General features: G+C 34.8%; 1 protein-coding gene across 7 annotated transcripts in view; it reads left to right on the forward strand.

The window, feature by feature from the left end:
• Positions 1-23,779, forward strand: part of SNTG2 (syntrophin gamma 2) — a 291,451-nt gene that overhangs the window by 200,863 nt on the left and 66,809 nt on the right. For all 7 annotated transcript variants that reach the window (XM_084512370.1, XM_084512371.1, XM_084512376.1 and 4 more), the window contains 2 exons: positions 3,461-3,588; positions 17,174-17,303. In XM_084512370.1, coding sequence (XP_084368496.1) covers positions 3,461-3,588; positions 17,174-17,303 — 258 coding nt within the window. The remainder of the gene's footprint in view (positions 1-3,460; positions 3,589-17,173; positions 17,304-23,779) is intronic.

The raw sequence follows: 23,779 nt of genomic DNA on the forward strand, positions 1-23,779 counted from the left end.
GTTTGCAGTTTGATCTCCTTTTTATTGTTTTTCATTACTTGTTTCACATTGTTGACTTCATCAGTCTATTGCTTACCATCTTGTCCACATCATCAATTGGTACGCTGAATAGCATGTATATCTGGGAGTCCACTGATAGTACACTCCGCTGCAAAAACTGTTTACTAACAAGTATTTTGCTTGCTCTATTAACCTAATTATTAATTTGTTTGAGGGCTTTGCCTTACTTCATAGCAAATCAGTTAAGAATCTTTTGTGAGGACAAGTGGTTTTTGGAAACCAAAGTACATCGTAGCAATTGGTCCTCTCATTAACTAACTGCATGGAAAACTCTAAAAGATTTCTGAAGCATGACCTCTGTTTGCAAAAATTATATTGGCTTGCTTCTTCACCATGTTGTTTATCCCCATTTATTCACATTTTGAAGGGATGTAGTGAAGGATCTGTCTCTGATTGAAGTATTAGTAGATTATAGGGCAAACTGAATAAAATGGGCTGCTGGGCCTATGATAGTATTTAATTTTTATGCAATGGCCTTGTGGCCATGTGTATGCCCTCTTTTGTCTGTAACAAGATAAGGAGGTTTCTAATTTCCGTTCTACCATAAACAGGTTAGTATAATATGGCTTAGTAAGAAACAGAAATTTGAGACTTGAGCCAGATTGACCTCTTTATATCATTTCCCTATTCTTGGTCATTACTGTCTGGATCATGAGGTATGTATTCTACATGTATAACCCAGAACTAGGGTGGTGAAACACATAACCATCTGAAAAACACTTTCTCATATGTTTATCAAACACCAAAACTTTGAAATAGTCTACAGAAGCCAAATTTCCTTAGGAGTTTACACAAGTTATAACAGATTAGCATTTAGAATCATAACTTTGAGATTAATAAATTTTGACCAAGGGTTTTCCCCCCTTTAATTAACAAATCTAGTGGATAATTGTGATGTAGATTTTCTAAAATTTTTATCTTTACTTACAAGGAGATATTTCTTCTTTATGCTGTTATCCTACTAAAGCATTTGACTGAAGTGTAAGGGACCACACTGAAATATCAAATTGCTAGTGACCCTTTCTTTTTTTTTTTTTTTTTTTTTTTTCTGTAAAATACTCTTAAATTGAATATTACATAATAGACAGAATAGACCCTACTAAAAGAAATACAGGGTATGTTAGACTCTGTTATCATTTTCAACTTTAGGTTGCCTGTCATTCTGTCAATGATTTTCATTTGTACAGAATGCTAAAATATGCATCAGTTTCCTCACTATGATATTACCAAGTTTAAACTAAGCTTTCAAGCCATCTTTTTGTGGCTAATTCTATGAAATAGAATTAATCAATGGACTTGATTATGAAATATTCATACTGAACATCAGGTGATCTCAGTCAAAAGAAAGCTGGATTGTCTAGGGATTGCAAATACTCTAAATGAAACTCTATGATTCTTTTCCTTAAAGAGTTTGCAGTGTACAAGATACTTTACTGTTAACCAACTCTGCCAATTTCACTACATTTTTTTTTTTATTTACTAGAGAAGTGTTCCTCAATCACTAACTCTCAGTTATCCTGTTAGAATCTGAAAGTCAGTATTTTGATTTATTTAAAGAAATAGAGAGATCAGTTGCTGCTGACTATAAGAAAGAACTTCAGGAAAAAGAAAGAAGCAAACAAAAACCTAAAAGATTTATGAGCAGGAAGAAAAAAATAGAAATGGAGCAATTCCCAGAATGCTCTCTATTTTGGGTAGGTTTTATTTTTTTTAATACCTGGGCATGAGAGAGCTGATGCTGGTCCATCATTTGGTTTATTTGCTTTTGTTCTACTTGGTGCATGTTTATGGCTCGTATAAAAATAACCATCTTTAAACTCACTCCTCTACTGGTAAGTCCTCTGGGACAGGTAATTTCGGTCCAGATACAGATAGCATAGATGCCTAACTTTGACCTAAAATTCTTTTTTTTTTTTTTGCCTGTCTGTACATAGTAATGGCTCTCTTTATAGAAAAGTGAGATATGCAGATGTCATGGTAGTGCAGAGATATAAATACCAATTTAAAATTTCAAGTGCATTGTTTACATGTGTTCTGTAAGAAAATCCTAGCTCATTCTGTTGTTCATTTAATAAGCCTTTTATATGCTCATAATCATGATTATAAATCTGAATTGGTATGCTAAGCATTGGTTTCCATCATTTTCTAATCAGTTCATAATTTAATTGATATTTACCTGTAAACACTATTTTCAAATCATTTGCAAAGAAAACCAGTTACCACCTTTGTCTTTTTTTCCTTTATTTTTCTTCACAGTTTAGACATAGTTTTGTACTTTCAGTCAGTGATACAATAGTGTAAACCTCTGGATATTATTTCTCAAGGAAGAAAGTGAATATTCTGCAACTGTATTAAGATGTGTATTTCTCTGAAGTTCCCTGAAAGTTTTAGTGTCAGTAGTTCTTTGACAACTTTTAAAATTTCATAAGTATTTTATTTTAATCAGGTTTCATACTGTGTTGCTTTCATGAATTAATTAAATATTGAGTTGCAATACATAAGATGCTACACGTATGGCTAGACTGAACAATCTATATAACCTCTACTTCAGGTTTGACTAATAGCTATATATTCAGGCTAATTCCCTTAGCTTAATTTGCACTGGCATTTGCACACATTTGTTTTAACATCATTTTCTTATGTACGCTGTAATGAGTAGATGATAAAAGTATGTCTTTTCACTGTTGTGAGATCTGGACATCCTCTACTGCTTGGAGAGTATCAGCAACCTTGTCTTTCCAATAGAGGCACTTGAAGGAAAACTTCTAAGATGAAATTTCCAAAATTCATCATTTCATATATAGGTAGTGATAACAAAGAAAACAGAGTTTTAAATCAACTATTAAATAATACTACGGATAAAAGTCTGTTGCATAAATAAGAAACCAGTCTTCTCAATGACTCCTGTAGTACTTACATTAGGATACTGTGTCTTTTTCTTTGATAATTGAGGCATGTCAAAGAGTTTCATGGACCAAATTAGTTTAAGTCAAAAATGTAATTCACGTTGCATTTAGATAAAATTCAGGACATTTATGATTAAAACAAAACAAATTGCCTTCTTATTTTCAGTTATAAAAATATATGTATTGTTAGTATTCAGGCAATATATATTATTTAGTATTAAGGCAATACTAAAATTAAGTCAAAATAGTATCAAATTATATCACATATATTGTCAAGATGGACAGCATTGCTTTCTTTGTGAATGTTTTTATTTCTCTACTAAATTCCTGAGTTATTAAATCTACAGAGTTTAAGAAACTAAAGTTTCTTAAATAGTTTTATCACTATATATTATTCCTTTCTGAGACAAGCAGAGCCAGAGATGAATATTCATGTTTTTTGCACTATGTTGTTTTGTAAACTGTACTTACTGATTCTCATTTATTCTGCACAGGCTCCATCATCACCTTCTTCACCCATAGCTAATGAACCAAAATATGAGAAGCGCTGGCTAGACACCTTATCAGTTCCTCTGTCAATGGCTCGAATCTCGAGGTACAAAGCTGGAACAGATAAATTAAGGTTTGTAATCTAAAAGGAGAAGCACTGTTTTAGTTAGCTGTACCTAATATTTTACTGTGGAGTGTTGGCTACATAAGGATTCTTTGAGTGGAGATATGAAAGTCTTGTTATTAAAATCTATGTAGTCCATCTTCTCTTGAGATTAATACCATGCATTATGATTATGAGACAAAGTAAAAAGACTGTAAATATAGCTCCTATAAATATGTTTTTGTAATCTGATGTACCTTAGGAATTCAGTTAGCATCAGCAGCTAGCACAGAGGTTAAGCTTGGCATTACTTGAATTAATTTTTAAGGTATTACATTTCACTCCATATCTCTGTAATAGAGTAAGTTCAGATATTGTCAGTAAACACTCCTTTTTCTTTAAAAATGATAACATTCTGCAAAATGTTATGTGCCTATCATTGTCATATAGGAACTCATACTGACAACAGATTTTCTCAAAGTAGAGGGTACAAAGTGTTTTATTTTTCATCATAGAATCTTGCCACATCTCAGATACTTAGGCAATAGTTCATAAAGCAACAGTGGAGTAGGATAGCAAAGGTGATTGTTGTGGGCTTCAGGAAATAAGTAAAAGCAAAAGTGAAGGCTGTTGAAGCCTCAGTAAATAATATGCTTGAGAAAGTTCTAACATTTTGCAGCATGCATATTTTTTTTCTGCAATCCTTTAAGCGTGGTAGGACTGCCACAAATCTGTCACTAATTGTGGTTCAAGTAGTCCACTGTTCTCCATATTTATGAGAACAGCAGTTCGTTCACTGTTGTTAGTTTCCATTTTCTTTATGGGTTGCCCTATATTTATATATTTCTGATTTTTGAAAATGAGAGAATTGGAATCCTTCTTGAAGCATCAACTGTTAAGGTCACCTGCTACCAGGAAGTATCAGAAATTAACGTGTTTGTTTTTCTTTATCTACACCAGATTTGTTACCTGTTTCCAAAAAAAAAAATGATGTGAATTATCATTTATTTTATTTTATTTTTTTGTAGGACAGTTATCCTGCCTTTAGCTTAGAGCAATTGGTCCCCTAAATCTGTTGGCGTCTCTTCTCCCAGACTTTGTGATGAAGTGTCACAGCTCAATAATAATAAATTGCACAGAAAACTTTTAAGTTGTTCCACACCCTCTTCTGATCTCTTAATTCCATTTTAAAAAGTCTCTCATAACTTCCTCCACCACTTTCTTCCTTCCTCCTTCAGCTGACCTGTTCATTTGATCCAACACTTCCCAGTCTATCACAGGCCTCCAATCCATTCAGGTCGTAGAGGTTCTCCTGTGGATTAATTTAATTTATCTATGCGTGCACGTTTAAGCATCAGCTCATCATCAGCTCATCATCAATGTTTGTGAATTTAAAGGATAAGTGGAAGAAGACAGAACATTTAAACCTTAGAATTCAGTTATCACCTTGGTAGTTTGGAGCTGTTTAACTCCTGTTCTATGCACTCTATGCATTAGATGAAGCAATCCCAAGAGATTCCACTTCTGAAAACAGCTGCTGTACGTTTTGAAAATGCCTTGAAATAACGTATCTTCTGATACTGTACTGTCTGGCTGGGGTGGAGTAAATATTCTACATAGCAGCCTGCATGGTGCCATGTTTTGGATTTTTGACTAAAATAATATTAATAACACACCAGTATTTTTGTTGTTGCTGAGCATCTCTTTTTCCCACCCCCAACAAGTAGGCTAAGGGTGGACCGGAAGTTGGTAGGGGACACAATGTGGACAGCTGACCCAAATTGATCAAATGATTATTCCATGCCATGTAACATCATGGTCAGCAACAAAAACTACGGGGAAGGAGGTCTGGAAGGGTCTATATGATCGGTAAGGAGAATTCCTGCTTTTTCAATATAAAGGGAGACTGTGAATCTGTATGTAATCCTTGTCTTGAGAAGGCACTCTGGCACTGGTACAGCCCCGTCTCATTTTTAAGTCTGTATCGTTGAACAATTGAAACTATTTTCTACGGTGTCATATACACAGCTGTGCGCCTTCTCTTCTAGGTGGACAAAAAGGACATTTCCCCTACTCTTTCCCTGAATTAAATTCTGAAAGAGAGGTCTATATAATTTTTCTACCAAAATGATCTGTCTTTTTAGCTTTTGACATTCTCTTGAAACTTTGTAAAATATTACAGCTTGGGAAAGGATATTAAAGCCTGTATGATTATTTGGCCATTTATTCACTCACAGGTAACACTGAAAGCACTGCTTTTTCACCTCTGAAATTCTTCCAGATGGTCACAGAACACATAGCATACTCTTCTACTAAAATCAATCACTAACCGATTGTTTTAATATATAGCATTGTGTGTGCTAAGTATAGTATCTGTGAGTCCAACTACTCTTGCTGTTCTGATGTAATATACTGCTGTCAGACAGTCTAGAAAGCCCCTCTGACCTCATTATCACTTTTGCTTTCATATTTAAGATATGTGTATGTATTCCTAGTGTTTTAATAATCTAATTTTCAGACAACCTCAGGAACAAGGTCGAGCAGAGTCTGATTTATTACTGAAAGGCAACTTTTTGATGCCTTTGCTTTGTAAAAGGCAGAGTATAACAATGTATAAACTGTTAGCATCTTCCTCAATATTTTTGACTATTTTTCTGTTAGAAACAGGTTATATAGTTAGAGCTTTCAGATAGGCTATGGCATATTTTTTAGTGTGGTTTAGATCAGATCTAGCCTAATCTAATCAGATTGGGCCATATTATTTCCTTTGTGGTTAAAGTATGTTGTAGTATTTCATTGGAGTCTTCCAGTAACTTTGGCAAGAAAATACATACTTCTAGCTTTTGTGTCATAAGATGGTCAGGAGCACCTTTATGTGACAAGTATTCTTTTTTCATGGTGTAAGAAAAAGGAGTCATATTTTGACTTTCATTACACTGGATTTTTCATTTGACTTTTCCCACAAAGTCTGAAGATTAGTGACTTAATGACACAAGTATATCTTTCATATATTTTAGATTTTGCACTGTAGGTATTAACAGAAAAAAAAAAAAAAAAAAGAAGAAAAAAAAAAAAGAGAATGGGATAGGTGGTTTTCCTTCCTTATACATGAAGAGGAATGGAAAAAAAAATACTGCAAAGAGTCTGAAGTCTCTTTTCCACATAACTAAACAAAATTTTAAAAATTCCCAACCCTAGAATATTTTAAAGGAAATATGAACATCGTAGTTGATGTTTCTCATCTTCTCAATGCAGGATCTTTCCAGTTATATCTTCAGAAAGTATGAACATCAAGATAAACATTATCTTAACTGCACAAATCACTTGTAATTAGTGCAGTTCATATTGATGGTATAATTGAAATATATTTGAATATTTCTTTGTAGCGTATAGGTTAGTCTGCTCTTTTTGATTACTTACTAGTTCATTGGCTTTTAAATGTCCTTGCTTTCATTATATAGCACCACTACTTTTATAATTTTACAGTTCTCGCCAGTCCATTTGTGCTATTTTTCTCTGTAACTATTAAGGTAGTATGGACAGTGAGAATTCTGCTCCTGTGAGTACACGCAATTGCTAGGAATGGAAACATTTTTTGACTGTTAAAGACAGAGTTGGTCACTAAATGTGATGCAAGTTTAACAGTGGAATAAGTAAGCCTTGCTTACCCAAAATAATTTTTTGTTCCTGATGTCGTTTGCAGACTTTTTGTTTTTAAGATAGAAAGGTAAAGACCAGTAGTCACATAGAAGATGAAGAACATAGTTCTAGTCATTTATGATCTTTCATATTTTCTAACAGAATATATAGAACCTTATTTGGAACTATGTGTAGGTATTTCTAGTCCTTACAATGGGCACTGACAGCCCTAGGTAATCATTTTTGTTTGCTGTATTGACTGATGCTTTAAGTGAAGGTAGTATAGCTATAACCTCTTGAACACTGTAAGTTTAGAGACTGAAAAAAAATACGTATTTGGAAGATGGAAACTGAGCAGAAGAAATGGGTGAGCTGGAAGTAACTCTGGTCCAGCACCTATAAGCCCTAGTAGCCGTGATCCCAATTACAAAAACAACTTAATTAAATTCTGGTATTATTTTCGATTTGCTAAGGAGCGAAAGAGAATAACATCTGATAAAAAGTAAGTAGAAAAAGAAAGCAAAGGTTTTGATGGATGTTATTATCTCTTAAGGACTATCTGACTGATGATACAGAAAATAAAATTATACTAATTAAAATCATTAGTGACAGAATCAGCATCCACTACACAGAAGAGCACAATATGTTATGAAAGGATAGAACAATTGGAAATGGAATACAACATAATAGTGCCAAGTGTAGGGGAATGGCATTAAGGATTCTTACTAGAACAAAAATCTAGAACAAATAAATTCATTTTCCATAGGAGCCTAATGGAGCCTTTTGGTGGACAGCAGCAGAGGAAGGAATGGATTAGGTCCATACCATAGTTCGGCAGAAAATAACCCTGGGACATCACTGTTCTGCAGACTTATGAAGGAAAAACAGATATTTTAGAATATAGCTGGAGAAACAATTTCTAGAAATGAGAAGCATAAAAACCATTGTACAAACATTGCTAAAACCCGATCTAGAATCTGTGTACAATTCTGGTTATTCGAATTAAAACATAAAATTTGAATGGATACAGTACTTAAGTGTACAGTGTTTTTAGTTAATCATATAGAAATATATCCTACTATTTTGATTTCTTAGGGTGTTGGGTTAACAGGAAGGATAAATCAGGATAAAAATCAGCCAATGGTTTCTAACCACTGGAATGGTGGTATTCTAGAGCCGTCTCTGTAGTAGTGGAACTTGTCCTGTCTAACTGGTTAGCAAAATAGGATTTAATAGCAATGAGATTTAATAGTAATGAGCATTGAGCAATATATGATTTATTTACTTTTTTTAACTTGCAAATGGCAAAGCATTGGGCGTGATACCTATACATGACTTTTTCCTCCTGTGCTTCTACGATATGTTTTACTATTCTGTTAAATGTAGCAGCTTCTTATTCAAAAATTCGTTATGTATATAATCCATTTAAAATATGACATGATTTTGAAGAAGAGTTATTTTTTTCTCTTCAGGTACATTTCCTCCTTTTAGCTCTAGTGTTTTAACATTTGTCAACTGGAGGGTTTTTTTGGCACTTAAGGAATTTAAACTTCTTTTTCTTTCCATTCAGCATAGGTATGGAAAGTGAAAGCAATTTTCAATGACTTTTAGACCTAGTAGCCTTGTAATAAATGTGACATATTGCTGTGGGCAATGTTTTGTGATTTTTACCATGCCTATTGATTTTTGAGTGTAGTTATAAAGTACTAAAGAGCTTGGTACCTGCCTGTAAGGAAGTCTATTCTGTAACCTTTGTTCTGAATTTCTTGAGCTTTTTAGCACTACATAAAGTACTTTTTTTCTGTGTTTAGGAATATGATGTATAGGACAATTTATTGCTTTTTGCTACATTGTTAAGTTGATAAGTGAAAAAGTCATGAAATCTGAGATTTTCTTTTTAAAATTGTGCTACCCACCAATTTTTATTAGCTGCCTGACCACTGCCATGTGTGTTTTTTATTAAAAAAAAAAATGTTGAAATAAGTATTTCTAATACTACTTTTACAATTTAACTTAAGCAGCAAGATGTTCTGGAAGTCAGTTGCTAGGGGTCAGGTAAATACAGGCTACAGGATAAGCTCTTCTCAACAGACTGTTAACAGAGAGATGCCCAAGAAGTGAATAGTTATTCTGTAGATCTCTCCACAATGAGAGACTGACACACCCTAATATAAAATAAGGGCTAACTCAGAGAAAAGTCAAGCAGGAAAAAGGAGCTAGACAGGAGCTATGCCATGCAGTTAGAATAAAGATCAGCACTGAATACTGATTCTTAAAGTTAGGGACCAATTTAGTACCTGTTCCTTATGTTTTGGCCAGAATTTAGACATTCTGGATGCAAGATATTTGCAGTCTAAAAGTGCATCAAAAATCAATGGCATCAAAATTAAGGGAATTGCTGCTGCTTTGCAGTCTAGGGCAATATAGTCACATGCTCAAACACATCGCTTTAATTCTATTCAGTTGCAGGAAGCCAACTTATGGAGAGTGAGGTGGTTTATTTTTTTTATTCTTCATCCTCACAATATTTAGCATCTAGTTTTAAAATCTGTACTGCAGCTAAGCACACGAATGTACGCGGGAACCATTCGCCCTTTCCCCCGAAGTTGTGTTGCTCTGGAAAATTCATGTGGCACCTCTTCATTCTTAGTTCTAGTAAATAACCTCCTTTAGAAGACAGAACAGTGGAAAAGGAAATGTAAAATAAATCCTTCTCCTCCCTCCCTTCCCCACCACCCCCCAAAAAACAAAAACAAAACAACAACAACAACAAAAGAATATATATATACATAACAAATAACAAATTATTACTCCGGGGGATTGTGTATATTAATATTACCACAGAGTTCAAAGAATTATTACCTTTTTTTTCTGTTTCTGGAGGAAGTGAGACATAAGTTATCTTTTCTTCTGCTGACAAAATACTAAATTCTAATCCACCAGAGTTAGCTCAGCAAGACTCTGTCCCCACTAAATGCCTCAGGATAAATAGCCTTGAGGTTCTGTGGCAGGTCTGCTTTCTTCCCACTAACTTTGACACCAAAATAGCAATAAAGAATTCTGGAGCTAGCTGAATGTGTTGAAGCATGTAGCCTGTGGTGCTCATTATTTAGCTTTATCACTGTTGTTTTTCACAGTATCTTTTTGTTCCAGAAATGCATTTTTTTCAGAGGCATAGACGGGTGTTATGGGAAAGAACCTGGTTTGCATTGTATTATCAATAATAGTAATAATAAAAATACGATAAAGGTATATTGTTCTTTCTTCTGAAAGCAGACAGGTTTTAGATTTCAAAGTAAACCTGCCACAGTGCTAAGTGAAAATCAAGCACATGGCCATGTATTTTTCTCTAACAAATGTGTTTGAATTCCTTATACAGTATAAACAGTATATTCAAATCAGCTGGAGAACTGAAAATGTTCAAGAAGTAATCTTTTGCATATAATTTAAACATAATGACCCTGATGAACTCTGTAGTCATGACAAAGAGTTGTTGTCATGACTTATAGACTCCCCTTATGTCAAAAGACATATAGTTCTTGAAACTGAAACTTAGCTGGCATTAAAATGGGAGGCAGTCCAGTAAAAATTGTCCGTGTATTGTGTTAGCCATCTTATATGTGCCAGAAAGAAAAAATCGTGTATTATATTTGAGATTTACGCTACTGACCTATTAAGTCAGCTCTGAAGACATCATTAAGATAAATTTGATCTTCCTATAATGAATAATATGAAATACAGTTTGGTGGTTTATTATTTAAAATTTTAACCTCTCCAGCATGTTTCCATTGTGACAAAGGAACACAAAGGAGAATCTAAAAATTTGTCTGCATGCTGATAACTTAAGGTAAAATGACGATCGCATAGGTTCTTTGGGACTATTCACATGCTCAAAATCTATGTGAGGTTCGAATTTAATGGATGAGATTCATCTCATCTGACTGTAGATATCTGGTAGTCATTTGCCTACAAATACACTAAATCCCTGGACTCACCTTGGAGTCAGTGGATGGAAATAAGGATGTCTTGTGTTTCTTCTGTCTCACACAGTCCCTTACGCTAAACCAAAATAGTTCCTGTGTTCAGCATGTCTCACTTCTAGAATCATAGAATAAGTCAGGCTGGAAGGGATGCCAGCGGTCACCCAGTCCTGTTCCCTGCTCAAAGCATGTCTAATGAAATCACATCACACAGGGCCATCTCCTGAACACCTTCCAGGATGGAGATTCTACAAACTTGGTGGGCAACCTGTGCCGGTATTTGATCATCCTCATGGGAAAAACAAAAGAAAAAAAAATGAAAAAATGAAAAACCTGATGTCAAATTGGAATTTGCCATGTTACAAATTGTGTCCGTTGCCTCTCACCTACTTAGGCAACAGAATTTTGTTTGCCTGAATGGGGTGAAATTGAAATCCTCTCCCTTGAATTATCAAAAACCAATGATTGTGCTGAAATTATAAAACGCATATTGATAAAGATACATATATTCCATTCTCCACCCCACCACAGTGACCCATCCTACTACTGTTCTGCACTCAAGACAGGACAGTAGCACAGTGATACTTCATATGTCTTTCAGTCATTCAGGCTGCTTCTGTTCTCCAGCAAGGCTCCTCAACCTCTTTCTTTGTTCTGCAACAAGTAAAGCACGCTGAGTCTGGCAGACTGTAATTCCACAGATTTTTCTCTCTGCAACAAAGCCAAGTATCTCACACCTGCATACTACTCTCTTTTCAGCTGGTGACAGTACCGCTGTTAGTTCCCATCAGCAGTACTACCGTAACTTTTTGTGTGACTTCATGGGGTACAGGATAAGACACCTAATCAATGCTAGAACCATCCCATCTCCCACAATCCTTTTTTTTTTTTTTCTTCTACGTGAGTTATTACAAATTTAATGGGATACAGCTGGGAGCTGTTAGTGGCGCATCAGTTAGATAGTATCTGTAGAAGCAAAATGTCTGTGTCACTTCAAATTATCTTAAATCATTACTCTGAGTTTAATACAAAATAAAGCAAAGTTACAATACTGGAAGCAAAATGTTCATTAAAAAAAAGAAACAAACTCGACATGCAATCCAAGCATGTGTTTAATACCTTGATAGCTTTTTAGCTCAATAGTTTCTGTTAGCAGTCTAATTATATAAGCAACTTTGCCCATTTTTTGAGGCTGTATTTCATTTACAGTAGTACACCCCATTATTTTTTAACACAATTTCAAAGAGATTAAATAATTTAGACAATTCTTTTTTGGGGGTGAATTTTCATTCCATAATCCACAATACTTCAGGCTAATTAGAAATAGAAATTCTGGCAAGAGAGTCATACAGAAATGTAAACAAGCCATTAGAAAACTCTGTAAGAAAAGCAATAAAAATTGAATTCAGACATAAGGAGGAAGAAAGACTGAATGACTGAAATCCTTACCCTCCAATAACACAAAAATTCAGCTTTTTGCAGTCCAGCTGGCATTGAAAATAGATTTTCTCTTAGAAAAGTCTTTTGATGTAACACCTCTTTATTTACCAACTGCTCTGTATCACAAAACTCCCAGTTGCCATTTTTTGTTTTATTAATATTAATTGATGAAAAGTGTCAATGTCAGGAAGAGAACTAAGTCTACCAATGCCCATCTATTATTTAAACTAACATTACTCTTGCTAAGACAGCATTTATTTTATTAAAATAAGTTAATGTAATAAAAAGAAGAAAAAAAGACATTTCACAGTAAAAGTGAGATAAAAATAGGCTGAGTAAAGAAACCAGTGCTTCATGCTATTTAGTGGAAATGCTTGTGGGAAAGAAAGTTTCAGATTGGGATACAAATATGAAAATAATAGAAAATGTGAGGGTAATTCATCCCAAATTTCTAGAATTGAAGAAAAACAAATATTCTAGGTGTTACCATTCACACTCATGTGTAGAGTTAAAGATAGTATGGCCATATTTGGTAGAAATGGTAGAGAAACAGGAAGCTTTAGAAACTAATATATTTTAATATGAAATATTAAAAGGAAAATATTTCCATCTTCAAAGAGCTTTTTCTGTATCTGCAGCATTTGTGTATTTCCCCATAGAAGACACATCAGCAGAAAGGATCTCTAACATTAGACACTGAAACATATTCTTGGCAATTAATCTTTGCTAGTGGAATGCTTCATCCACACCTGACAAAGCGATGATATTCAGATGCTGGCAAACAATGTCTGGTTGTGACTTCACAGCAACTGTGATATTTGTCTCTGACCAGACTGCACTGGAAACCACCGTGAAATTCCAGTCTTTCAAGATGAGTAAAAGGCCTTCAGTTTTCTCAGCCTTGGAGTTCAAACAATTCTCGCAACAGTAAGACTATTTTTATGTGATAGATTCAGTGATTGCTACTTTGTGATGAAGAATGCTTCCAATCATATGGAAGAAGGGGAAATTCCATATGACTGATGAATCTATTGAAGTGGAAACTGGAAGGATTTTGTCTTGTGTTTCATTCAGAGAAGAGTTTAATGAGCTTTGGTAGTGACTTAAAATAATTATGTAAAATTCTTGATAGTGTCATCAGGTGTGTATTTCAAGTGATAGTCAGTGTAAAGGAACAGAGAAGTTACTGCCTATGTTTCTGTTTCCTGTTTTGTGCTTTTTTCTCCTTTTTTTGGTGGTAGGTGGCATTTGCAGTCTTAGAAAGATTTGAAGCCTCTTAACCCCATATATAGTTGTGTATAGGTTATAAGTTGCAGTCAGTATTCATTTTCTGCTGTTTCAAACTATCAGAACTCCACTCCATTTACTTCTGGTTCTCGTTGCAATAATATAATAACAGCAGGAATAAAAGAGACAAGAATCTCCTCTAGCTGTGTCTTAAAATGGTCTTTAAGCCTTCCCCCTTCTTCCCTCTTCTAAGCCTCCACCTCCCCTCTTCCCCCCCAAAAAAACAAAACAAAACAAAACAAAAAAAAAGCCATGTCATCTTATTTTGTGGTGATGTGACTTCATAGCATCTTGAAACCTCTCAAAACTCTTATGTGATATTAAAGCTCATCCTTGTCAGCAAGCAGGAGTAGGTGCTTAGAGGTCCCTCTATTTTTTTTTATTTTCTGTGTTTTGATGAAATGGAGAAAAGTGTGGTATTTAAGCCTCTAGGATTTATTTTCACCTAAATTTCAGTGCTGTCTTGGTGCTTGCATCATGTACTGGTTGTTTCACTTAAAGTGGAAAAAAAAAGTTCAACATTTCATTTAGCTTTTGGTTTTAGTTTGGATAATTGTTTTCACGTCTTGCCTTATATACATTATATTTTACAGACCACAGTGTGATACATACAACAATACATTATGGAATTTGTAGAGGGAAACAATCGTAATTGAAAGCAAGAAATAATATAGTAACATTGAGCAAGGTTGAGAACAAACCTTGGTTAGTATGTGGAACATGAGTCAGCTGTATGCACTTTCAGGGAAGAAGGGTAGCCACAAATGGGACAGTATTAGTAATAACAGAGTCAGCAGGTCAAAGGAAGCGATTATTTTCCTCTGCTTTGCATTTGTGAGGCGACATCTGAAATACCTGCATCTTAAATACTGCATCCATTTTTGGCCTGGACTTTTAGGATCCCTCACATCCTACATTTTGATTCTGTGCAAATATCGTGTCAGTGAATCGTTCAGATATCTAGCTGCCTTTGTTTGAATTTCTTAACTGTCTTTTAAAACCGATCACAATATTTTAATAAGGTAAAGGACAGCAGAAGCTTTAGTGTCATCTGCAGTATTGCCAGAACCATGTTTCAAATTAGAAAAGATTGGTTAATTTTTATAACAAAACTTGTAGAGGCCTTTGTTTAAACAAAAACAAAACCAAACAACAACAACAAAAAACATGATTGTGTGTTAGCTGTATTAGCTGTTACCCTAAGAGTTCATTTCTGTGATCTCTCATCAGCCAATTGTGTAACTTTGTGCCACTTAGATAAGGAATTCATGTTGCATACATTTATGTATCTTCCAAACCTGAGTTATTATGTAGGCACCCTATGTGGTGACAGTGAAGTGCACCATTTTTCTGTCTTAAATGCTCTGGATTGTCCTCTCTCACTTGTGTAAGGATTCTAGTATCTTAACTTCGATATTTTAATTTTCTGTCTAAATTATGCATTGTGAATGGATTCTCTTCAAGGCAGCAGTTTGATTGTTTCCATGTTCCACTGTATATCAATGCATAGTCAATAATAGATGTTCCCTGTGTCAGAGGGATGTTGAAGAGATCATACCATAAGTCATTCCATTACAGCACTGCAGGGATGTTTATGAGAGCCTTAGATAAAAGGAACCGTATGCTCAAGGGGTGATTATTTCACTCAGTTTACTTGAAGATAATATAACATGTTTTCTTTTGGTTTGTTTGTTTTGTTGTTGTGGTTTTTTGTTTGTTTGTTTGTTTGTTTGTTTACCTTTTCTTTCTTTCTAAAGAGATGAAACAGAGATCTCCTGAAACGGAAGTGACACAGAATTTTGACATTGTTTTTAGGTTTTAGTAGGTAACATGATAATTCAATCATGAAAGGAAATCAAGGAAATCTACTGATAACATTTAAGTCTTCAGACCAAGAATGTTATTTTTGTTAGCAGCAAGTATAACTTAACAACTCATTTAACAGTAAAGGGTATCAGCTATGTGTACATATATATAAGAATATTGCATCTTGCTAATATTGCATATGATGGGTATTTTATATTACCTTTTTAGTATGCAGATTTTAGTCTTCATGTTTACTATCAAACTCCCTACAAATTACAATTGTTAAGTTAATAACTTTTTCAGTAAGGGTCAGAGTGACTCACGTAACCTTTGTGTGTCATTTTGAATGCTCATATTGACATATATCATAAATTAAACAGTAGAAAATTTCACCTTAGATAAGAGATTCCTAGATAACAACCCAACCCAGCAACTTCACAGAACAGTATTCTGGATTCAATAGAAAGCAATACAGCATTAAAGTATAAATATAGCAACTATGTAAACATAACAGAGAGTGGTGATATTCTCCAAGTTATAAAAAAGATACAAACAAAATAGTATATAAGTAAAATCTAATTCTCATGACACACATGGACACCTAAGAAGTAATCTATGTAACTCTCTGAAATTTAGTTGAAACTATTGCATGTCGTATGTTTTAAATATATATAACCAGTGTACTTCCATGCCACTGCTGAATAGACTTCTGTTATTCCTACTGAAAAATTTAATAGTTGAAAAAGTGTATCCCACCATCATCCAGATGTGTGGGATTTTAGAGCACAGAGTTCAGCTTCCTACATCTGTTAAGGAAACATTGGCATTTGTAGAACAAAGTTGCTTTAAAGATATAAACGAAGCATAAAAATTGAATAAAATTCAGTTGAATATTAGCACATGTAGATGCTGTTATGAGAAAGGGCCTTACATTCAAAAATATTATAAATGAACTTTCAAGTACATTTCTCACATTCCTATGTCATAAAAGAACTTAAAGGAAACTTTGGTTAGAGTTTTGTATAGAAAGTATAGGAATTTAATAAATTAAAACTAGGGAAGGCAATTTGTTGCAACATTTACATTCCTAGCAAATGAAACCAACAATGCAGTAAAGAAAAAAGTCATTTTGGTTTCAAAAATATTAATATTTATTCAAAAAGATCTAATTCATATTTCCTGAGTACACTACCCTAAGTTTAGTAATTATAAACAGTTGGTATGCTTAAGGGAAGTAAATGATCAGCACATATAGATGCTGGTACAGAGAAAGTATTTATTGTATGTGTTGCTGCTGATACTGTCCATTATTATCCTTCTTTTTGTTGCCTTTCTTTTTATTTGTAAATTCAACCCCCAAAACTTTTCAAAAGTTGTAAGGATCACTTAAACACTAAGAGATATTGGACAGTTTCAGAAAACTGATATATCTTCCTTTACGGATATATTTCTTCTTACTGCAGATCTAATGCATTTGAAGTGCTGGCACTCGATGGAGTTAGTACTGGGATACTTCAGTTTTATACAGCCCAGGAGAGTTCTGACTGGCTGAGAGCAATATCAACTAACATCAGTGATTTGACACTTCAAAATGTATGTTACTTTCTGCATATTTTCTTGTCTGTGCTGTTGTAAAACTATTTCTAATTTTCCAAGGGCAGAAAATAATTCACATTTAAGATACCATATATATAAAATGTGTGTTTTGGGGGAGGAAAAGGAGTAAGGGAAAAACAGGAACAGCATGTCTGATCAATCAAAAGTATCAAGTTCTCAAGAGTTGCAGTGTTATAAATCAGAGAGTAGTACAACTTCAGATTGCATTTATTATTTTAAAGACTTCTTAAGGAAAAGTATTGATCCTTCTTGGTCATTACACAGAGCTTTAGATATGACCAAATATTTGTTTTTACATTTTTGTAATTAAATTGTGCTTGAAATTAGCACTTACTGATTTTGAAATTCGAAATTCTGTAGCTAGTGAAGTGTGACTTACAGGGTCTTAGTAGGAGACAGTATTTTTACCTAAGTTCTCTAGGAGTTGTTTTATTTAAATTCACATTATTTAATCTTTCTCTATGGAAGTGGAAGGGTGTTTATTGTATAAATGATTCCTGCTAATTCATAAGTAGCATTTGCTGTTGCAAGCAGAAGCATTAAATAATCCTTGGAGAAAAAGAAATCATTTGGACAGCACATTGTTATTCCAAGAAAGAACAACAGAAAATTTGAAGATCCTGGAATGAATCATAAAGTTAATAGACAACTTGAACATGTAGTATATTGAAAATATATTTCAGTCTCTGAGATGTTAGAAAGCAGTGATGAAAAAACTATTGGACAGTTGTCTTTGAAATAAGTCTTTGTGCAAGTTTTTAATCTTTTTTCCTTAGATGTGTTAGACTGTAATTTCATTTCATGACTGCAATCATGATCTGGTGGCATCTCTAACTTTATCTCTATCTTTAACTTGCACTTCATACTCCTGGTTAATTACTGCTTAGTTCTTTAGATTATAATGTGTAGAATTTGTGTTAGATTTCAATGTAAATTTTTGGTCAAAACAGATTATAATTTATTTTTCTGGTCTTCAAAAGTTACTTGGAATCAGATTTGATCAAAATAGCTTTTTAAATAAATTAATTGTTATTTAATATTCAATTACTTTAAACAGTATATTTGACAAAATCAAATATTTTTGCTTATGATGCATTCTGTATAAATATAGGTCTTGCTATTTGAGAGTTCTAAGAAAGCTATGTAAATTATTCATGAAATTTCATAATTCCTGCACTGTTAGTAGTAAAAAGAAGTGAATGGAAATATTATTAGAGCTTTTCCAGTTCGTGGTTCCCAACCCAATTCTTTTGCTTTTGAAAAATTCCAGTGAATAAATGTCACTTTAAGAATATGGATGAATAAGCCAATAAAAAGTGGCTATAGGTACAAGCAGATTTTATCAGAGGTAGGGTTCTAGTCTGTTGTTTTTCAAAATACACTGTATGCAGTAGCATGTGTTCTGATGTAGTATCTTCACTCTATTGTGACTGGTCTGCATAAATATTTTATTTTATACAGAGTTTTTTTCTTGGTCTTCTCAGTTATTTATCACAATAGTGAATTCTGTAAACCAAGTGAACCACCTGGTGTTCATCTAAGTGGCTGTTTGGGGGAAGGATCTGATAGGGGAAAAAAAAAAAAAAAAAGTGCTGTGAAAAACTCCTGTATTCAGTGCTCTTGGTCAGATACAGAGTAAAGTCTATACAGAGAATTAAGAAGAGATTAAACTTTTTCTTTCAAATCAGTGCTTTACAGGCTCTGTCAGATATGCTGCCTATAGAACAACTAGACAGGTCTGACCACAGTGCTGTTTTAATTACTCATGATCAGAATAGGAGATATACCAGCCAGTGACTATTCCTTTCACCACAAACTACTTTTTTTTTGTTTGTTTGTTCTTGTTTTTAAAGACCAAGAATGTGAGGTTGGAGTGTAACTTAAGTGTACAGTAAAAGAAAGCTAGGGACTGCCCCCTGTCTCTGAGGGGAAAAGGGATATACATGCTGTTTAGGACAAGGCCTTCAAATTAGATGTATTGAAAATCCATTCTGGATGCTTTTTATTACCTCACTATTACCATTTCACAAAATGTTGTTGTTGTATTTTTTCTGCACCTCTTGTGGAGTTCCTGAAGATAATCTCTACTGGTTCAGAGATTAATTGCCAGATACACAGTAACAATTGACCTTCCTAGTGATACTGTTGGCATAAAGAATGTCAGCATTCTTACCTGCCGCAATACTATGTATTTAAGCAATATTTTCCATTGTTCAGTTTTACCTCTTCACAGTTTTAGATTTTGATTCTGCCAATATTTATCTCTTGATTTTATTTACTCTTCCTGCAGTTTAATCATTCCTAATTCAGCTGTGCATATTTGTGCTACTCTTTTATATACAACTTTTGTCATATACTTCTGCATACCATTTTGAATATTTCTCTTTGAATTTTAATTTGTAAAGTGCTCCTGATGCAGATGAATTGTTTTCTTGCAGTGCACCCTCTCTTTCATACATCACTTTACCTTAATATATTTTATTTTGCCACTGTACAATCTCATCCAGCAACTGGCAGCTCTGTCAGATCTCCTGCTGATGCCAGAAGATAATCCTAATGTAGGCAGTATAAAAATAACTCTGCCATAATGTGACACTTCTGCTAATGTCAGACTACTTTTTTGAAGTACTGAAACATCTAACTTCTTTGCGAAGGCAAGCTCTCTGGGGATCAAGCGTAAAGGAGGAGTTGTCTTTCAATAGTGAAGATGTGAGGAGTCATCACTGCATAAGAATGCTACCCCTGGATGCTAGCATATCTAGAAAGTGTTACTCAGTAAATGAGAAATAGTGATTCTGGTACCAGCCTGCAGAGTGATAATTCTTACAAGACAGAGAAGTATAGGGAATATTGCAACATGGAGAAAGATGTAAGGGTGTCTTTTTAACCCTCCGTACTGATACATGTCCTACATGCATATGTTTAGCTAGGAAAATCTTCCTGTAATTGTGAGTTTTAGAAGCAGTATGGATTACATTTTTCTAAGGACTCTTGCCAGAATTTATTCACAGCTCCATTCATATTCTTGTATTCCACATACTTTTCTGACAGTGTGAAATTTCCCCATCTTCTTTCTTTGGGATATTATTTCCAATCTTCTCAGTGTTCTCCAAGCTTTTTTACCTTTGGCAGAAGAAAATAATAGAGGTGAATCAGGACCTCACATTTACTTTTTTGTGCCCCTTTTTTCCCACAGAAGGAAGTGCAGCTGAAGAAGCTGAGGGGAGAGAGGGAACAGAAACTGCCAGTGAAGCTGCCATGATGAATTGAAAAGCACAGGGACAACTCAGTCTGAATGTGCATCTGCATTGCACTGCTCCTGTTCCTATTCGCTTAGTTAGAAGGTTTTTTTTGTTTGTTTTTGTTTTGTTTTGTTTTGTTTTTGTAGTGTGCAGCAGCAATGCTGTGCTGGGAAAGTTCATCACAATTTGGAATAATTGATATTTTTCTGTTTTGTGCCATTCAAGTACAAACTATTAAATATATGAAGCTTTTCTCACTGATCTTAATTTTCTTTCAAATATAACACTGAACATTAACATAGTAATGATATGCAGAAACACATAAACTTAATGCTGCCAGTTCATTTCCATTATTTCCATTACTGAGACTTATTTCTTGTATTTATAACTTTTTCAAGTTTTTCTTTTTTTTTTTTTTGGTACATTTTAAAGGTGTCGTTTTTCAGAACTTTAATCACAAATAGATGAATAAATCATAAGTAGGTAAGAAAATTAGTTAAGATACAGTTGTTCCACTTACAGTATCATTTAAGTTTTTTTTAAAATCATTCTAGCAGCTTCCAGAGAATTCCATTACGGAGAGTGGTAGAAACTTAAAATTTGGTTTCAAAACAGGTATATTTGTTTTTGACAGCTGTTTCAATTGTACATGTTGTAGTATTAAACATTTTCTGTTATGCCTTCATGTACAGGTATATCTAAGTAATACCGTATATCAAAGTGGAGTGAAATTTCGGTTTGGCTAGTGAGAGACTTACAAATTAGGAGTTTTGAACTTGCATATAAAAAAGAAAGAAGAGGGAAGGAGTCTTGCTGCTTTCTTTACATAGCAATATGTGGGGTACCTGTAGATAGATGGAAACATCATCCTTGGGTGCCTACGTAGGAAACAAATATGACTACCTCAGTGATTACAAAAAAAAAAAAAAAAAAAACAACAACAAAAAAAACAGTTCTACTGGTGGTATAAAAACATGGTATTTCTTTGCTGCCTTTTTTTTTTTTTTTTTTTAACTCACAAATTCCCATCTGAAAGTATCACAAATGAAGCCATCGAGGTTGTAAAGAAGGTTGTGTCAGTAAGGCTAGGAACCACATCACCTAAATTTAGCCAAACAATAAGCAGTTGCTTATAACCCTCTGTTACCTAGAAAAGAAAAAAAAAAAAAGTACCTGTCAAAATCTTTCTTTTTCTCTCTGCTCACTATAAATGGAGTATAGGTATATTAGATGTAAAACTTTTTCTTTTTCTTTAGATTGTCAAAGTTATCTCCAGCCTAGGAGATATTTGAGTTTAAGCATGTGGTTCTGAATGATTTTATCCCTATTCTGTTTCTGCCCTGTATGTATTTATTTAAAACAGTGTAGTAATTACAGTTGCTTTATGCTTCCTTTTCCAAACTGCCTGCAGTCTTTGCAGATCCAGGATTTTGGTTTTATCTCTCTTGTTGTCTCCAGCTCCCATTATTTTACTGCAGTGCTGAATATTAATGCAGTCCCAACAAGGTGTAGCCTATTCCATTTGTATGCCTGTCTCAATGCACCAGCTGTGGAGGAATGTAGAGAGCATGTGGTACTGGGCAAAGTGCAGAGTGCATACTTCTCTCTCTTCAGGATGTAACATGGTGCAGAAGGAGTTCTTTCCTCTCCCCACAGTCCCACATTAGGACAGCAGCCATCCCTGCTTTGAGTGAACTAGGTCTGTACAGTGAAAAGCTGCAGAGTCCAAAGCATTCTTTCCTATTGCCTGTACCAACAGGAAGCTGAACTGATGGTGAAGATGCTCTTCATGGTACTCTTCCCTCATTCTCCAGAAAAACTGTATGGCCAGTTTCACACTCAATTTTCTAGGCACATCTGAACACAATAAAAAAAAAGTAAGATAAGAAAAATTATTCCTATTATATAAGGAGCTTAAGTGGTTTGGACTGAGCCAGAGAGGCAGGTGAAGCAGACAGGATCACTGCTAGCCCTGCTTATTTGCGCTGTTTTATATTATCATAGTCGTAGCATGTCTGTGGTCACCTGCATGGAAATAATATGTTACATTTATATTGCTTGGCTTCTGTGTAGTTACTTTGTGTGTGTATTTGTCTCTGAAGCACTGGAGATAGTCTGTAGCTGAAGCTGGGCAGTGTGTGATGGCATTCCTCCTGATGTTACAGGTTTCCATGTGCCTTTTCATCGTGTCCTGCACAAATGCTCAGGATTAGGCCAATAGGATCAGGCCACTCGCTAAACCAGACCAGTGAGGTCTGCTTCCTTCAGCAACACTGGGCATGTCACCAGTTTGTTTTATCCACATTACAGTGTAGGATTCTTGAGTTCCCACTGGCTTGTTATTGTCAGTGCCCCAAGAAAAAGGAGCTCTGCCGCCTCTCCTCTCTTCAGGCCACATGTGGCTATGCAGCCTGGGGTCAGGCTGCTGTGGGCAGAGCTGTGTGCGGGAGCTGTGAGGAGCCATGTTAGTAGCCCCCACTTTGCTTCGTGGCTGCCTGTCAGCTCCAGTCCCCTCCTTTTGTCCTTGTCTGTGCTATGGTACATGTGCCCGCACCTGCAGGCTGTGCCCTGTCTCTGTTGTGGTTGTCCCTGTTCCTCCTCTAGGGTGGTGGGGAGGTGGTGCAGAGCATGGCAGGATCCCTCCAAGGGCCTGTGATGGGTTAGGGCTGACTGATGACTTCATATAGGCCTGGGCCTTTGTATCTGCCTGTGTCCGTAAAGTGAAGGCTCCTGCTGTCATCTTAAACTCCTCTACATCACATTGTGTTTTAAGGCTATTTTGTTTGCAGTCATGGGTAACTCTATACAGAATAACAACTTGTTATTGCCATCTATTAATTACAAGTGTATATATACACATATATATCATTACATCCTACAATTGTACTTTGCTAAAACAAAATAGACAATAGTCTATTATATAGCTCATTATATTGTTATTTTATCGCTAAACAAGGTGTAAAATAGCTTCAGACAGCCCAAGACAAGTCAAGACAAATCCTTACACATATTGAGGCCTCTGTCATTCGCATAACACAAAGCCTGTTGGCCGTTCACAGGTGTGCTTGGTCTGGCTGGGATAAAATTAACATTCTTCATAGCAGCTGTTGTGGTGCTTTGCATTTGTGGCTAAAACAGCATTGATACCTTAAAAGTGTTTTTTTCTGTTGCTGAGCAGTGCTTGTAGGGCATCAAGAATTTCTCTTTTTC

The sequence above is a fragment of the Aythya ferina genome (genome assembly GCF_964211825.1).
Source record: "Aythya ferina genome assembly, chromosome: 3".
In the NCBI taxonomy this organism is placed as follows: domain Eukaryota; kingdom Metazoa; phylum Chordata; class Aves; order Anseriformes; family Anatidae; genus Aythya; species Aythya ferina.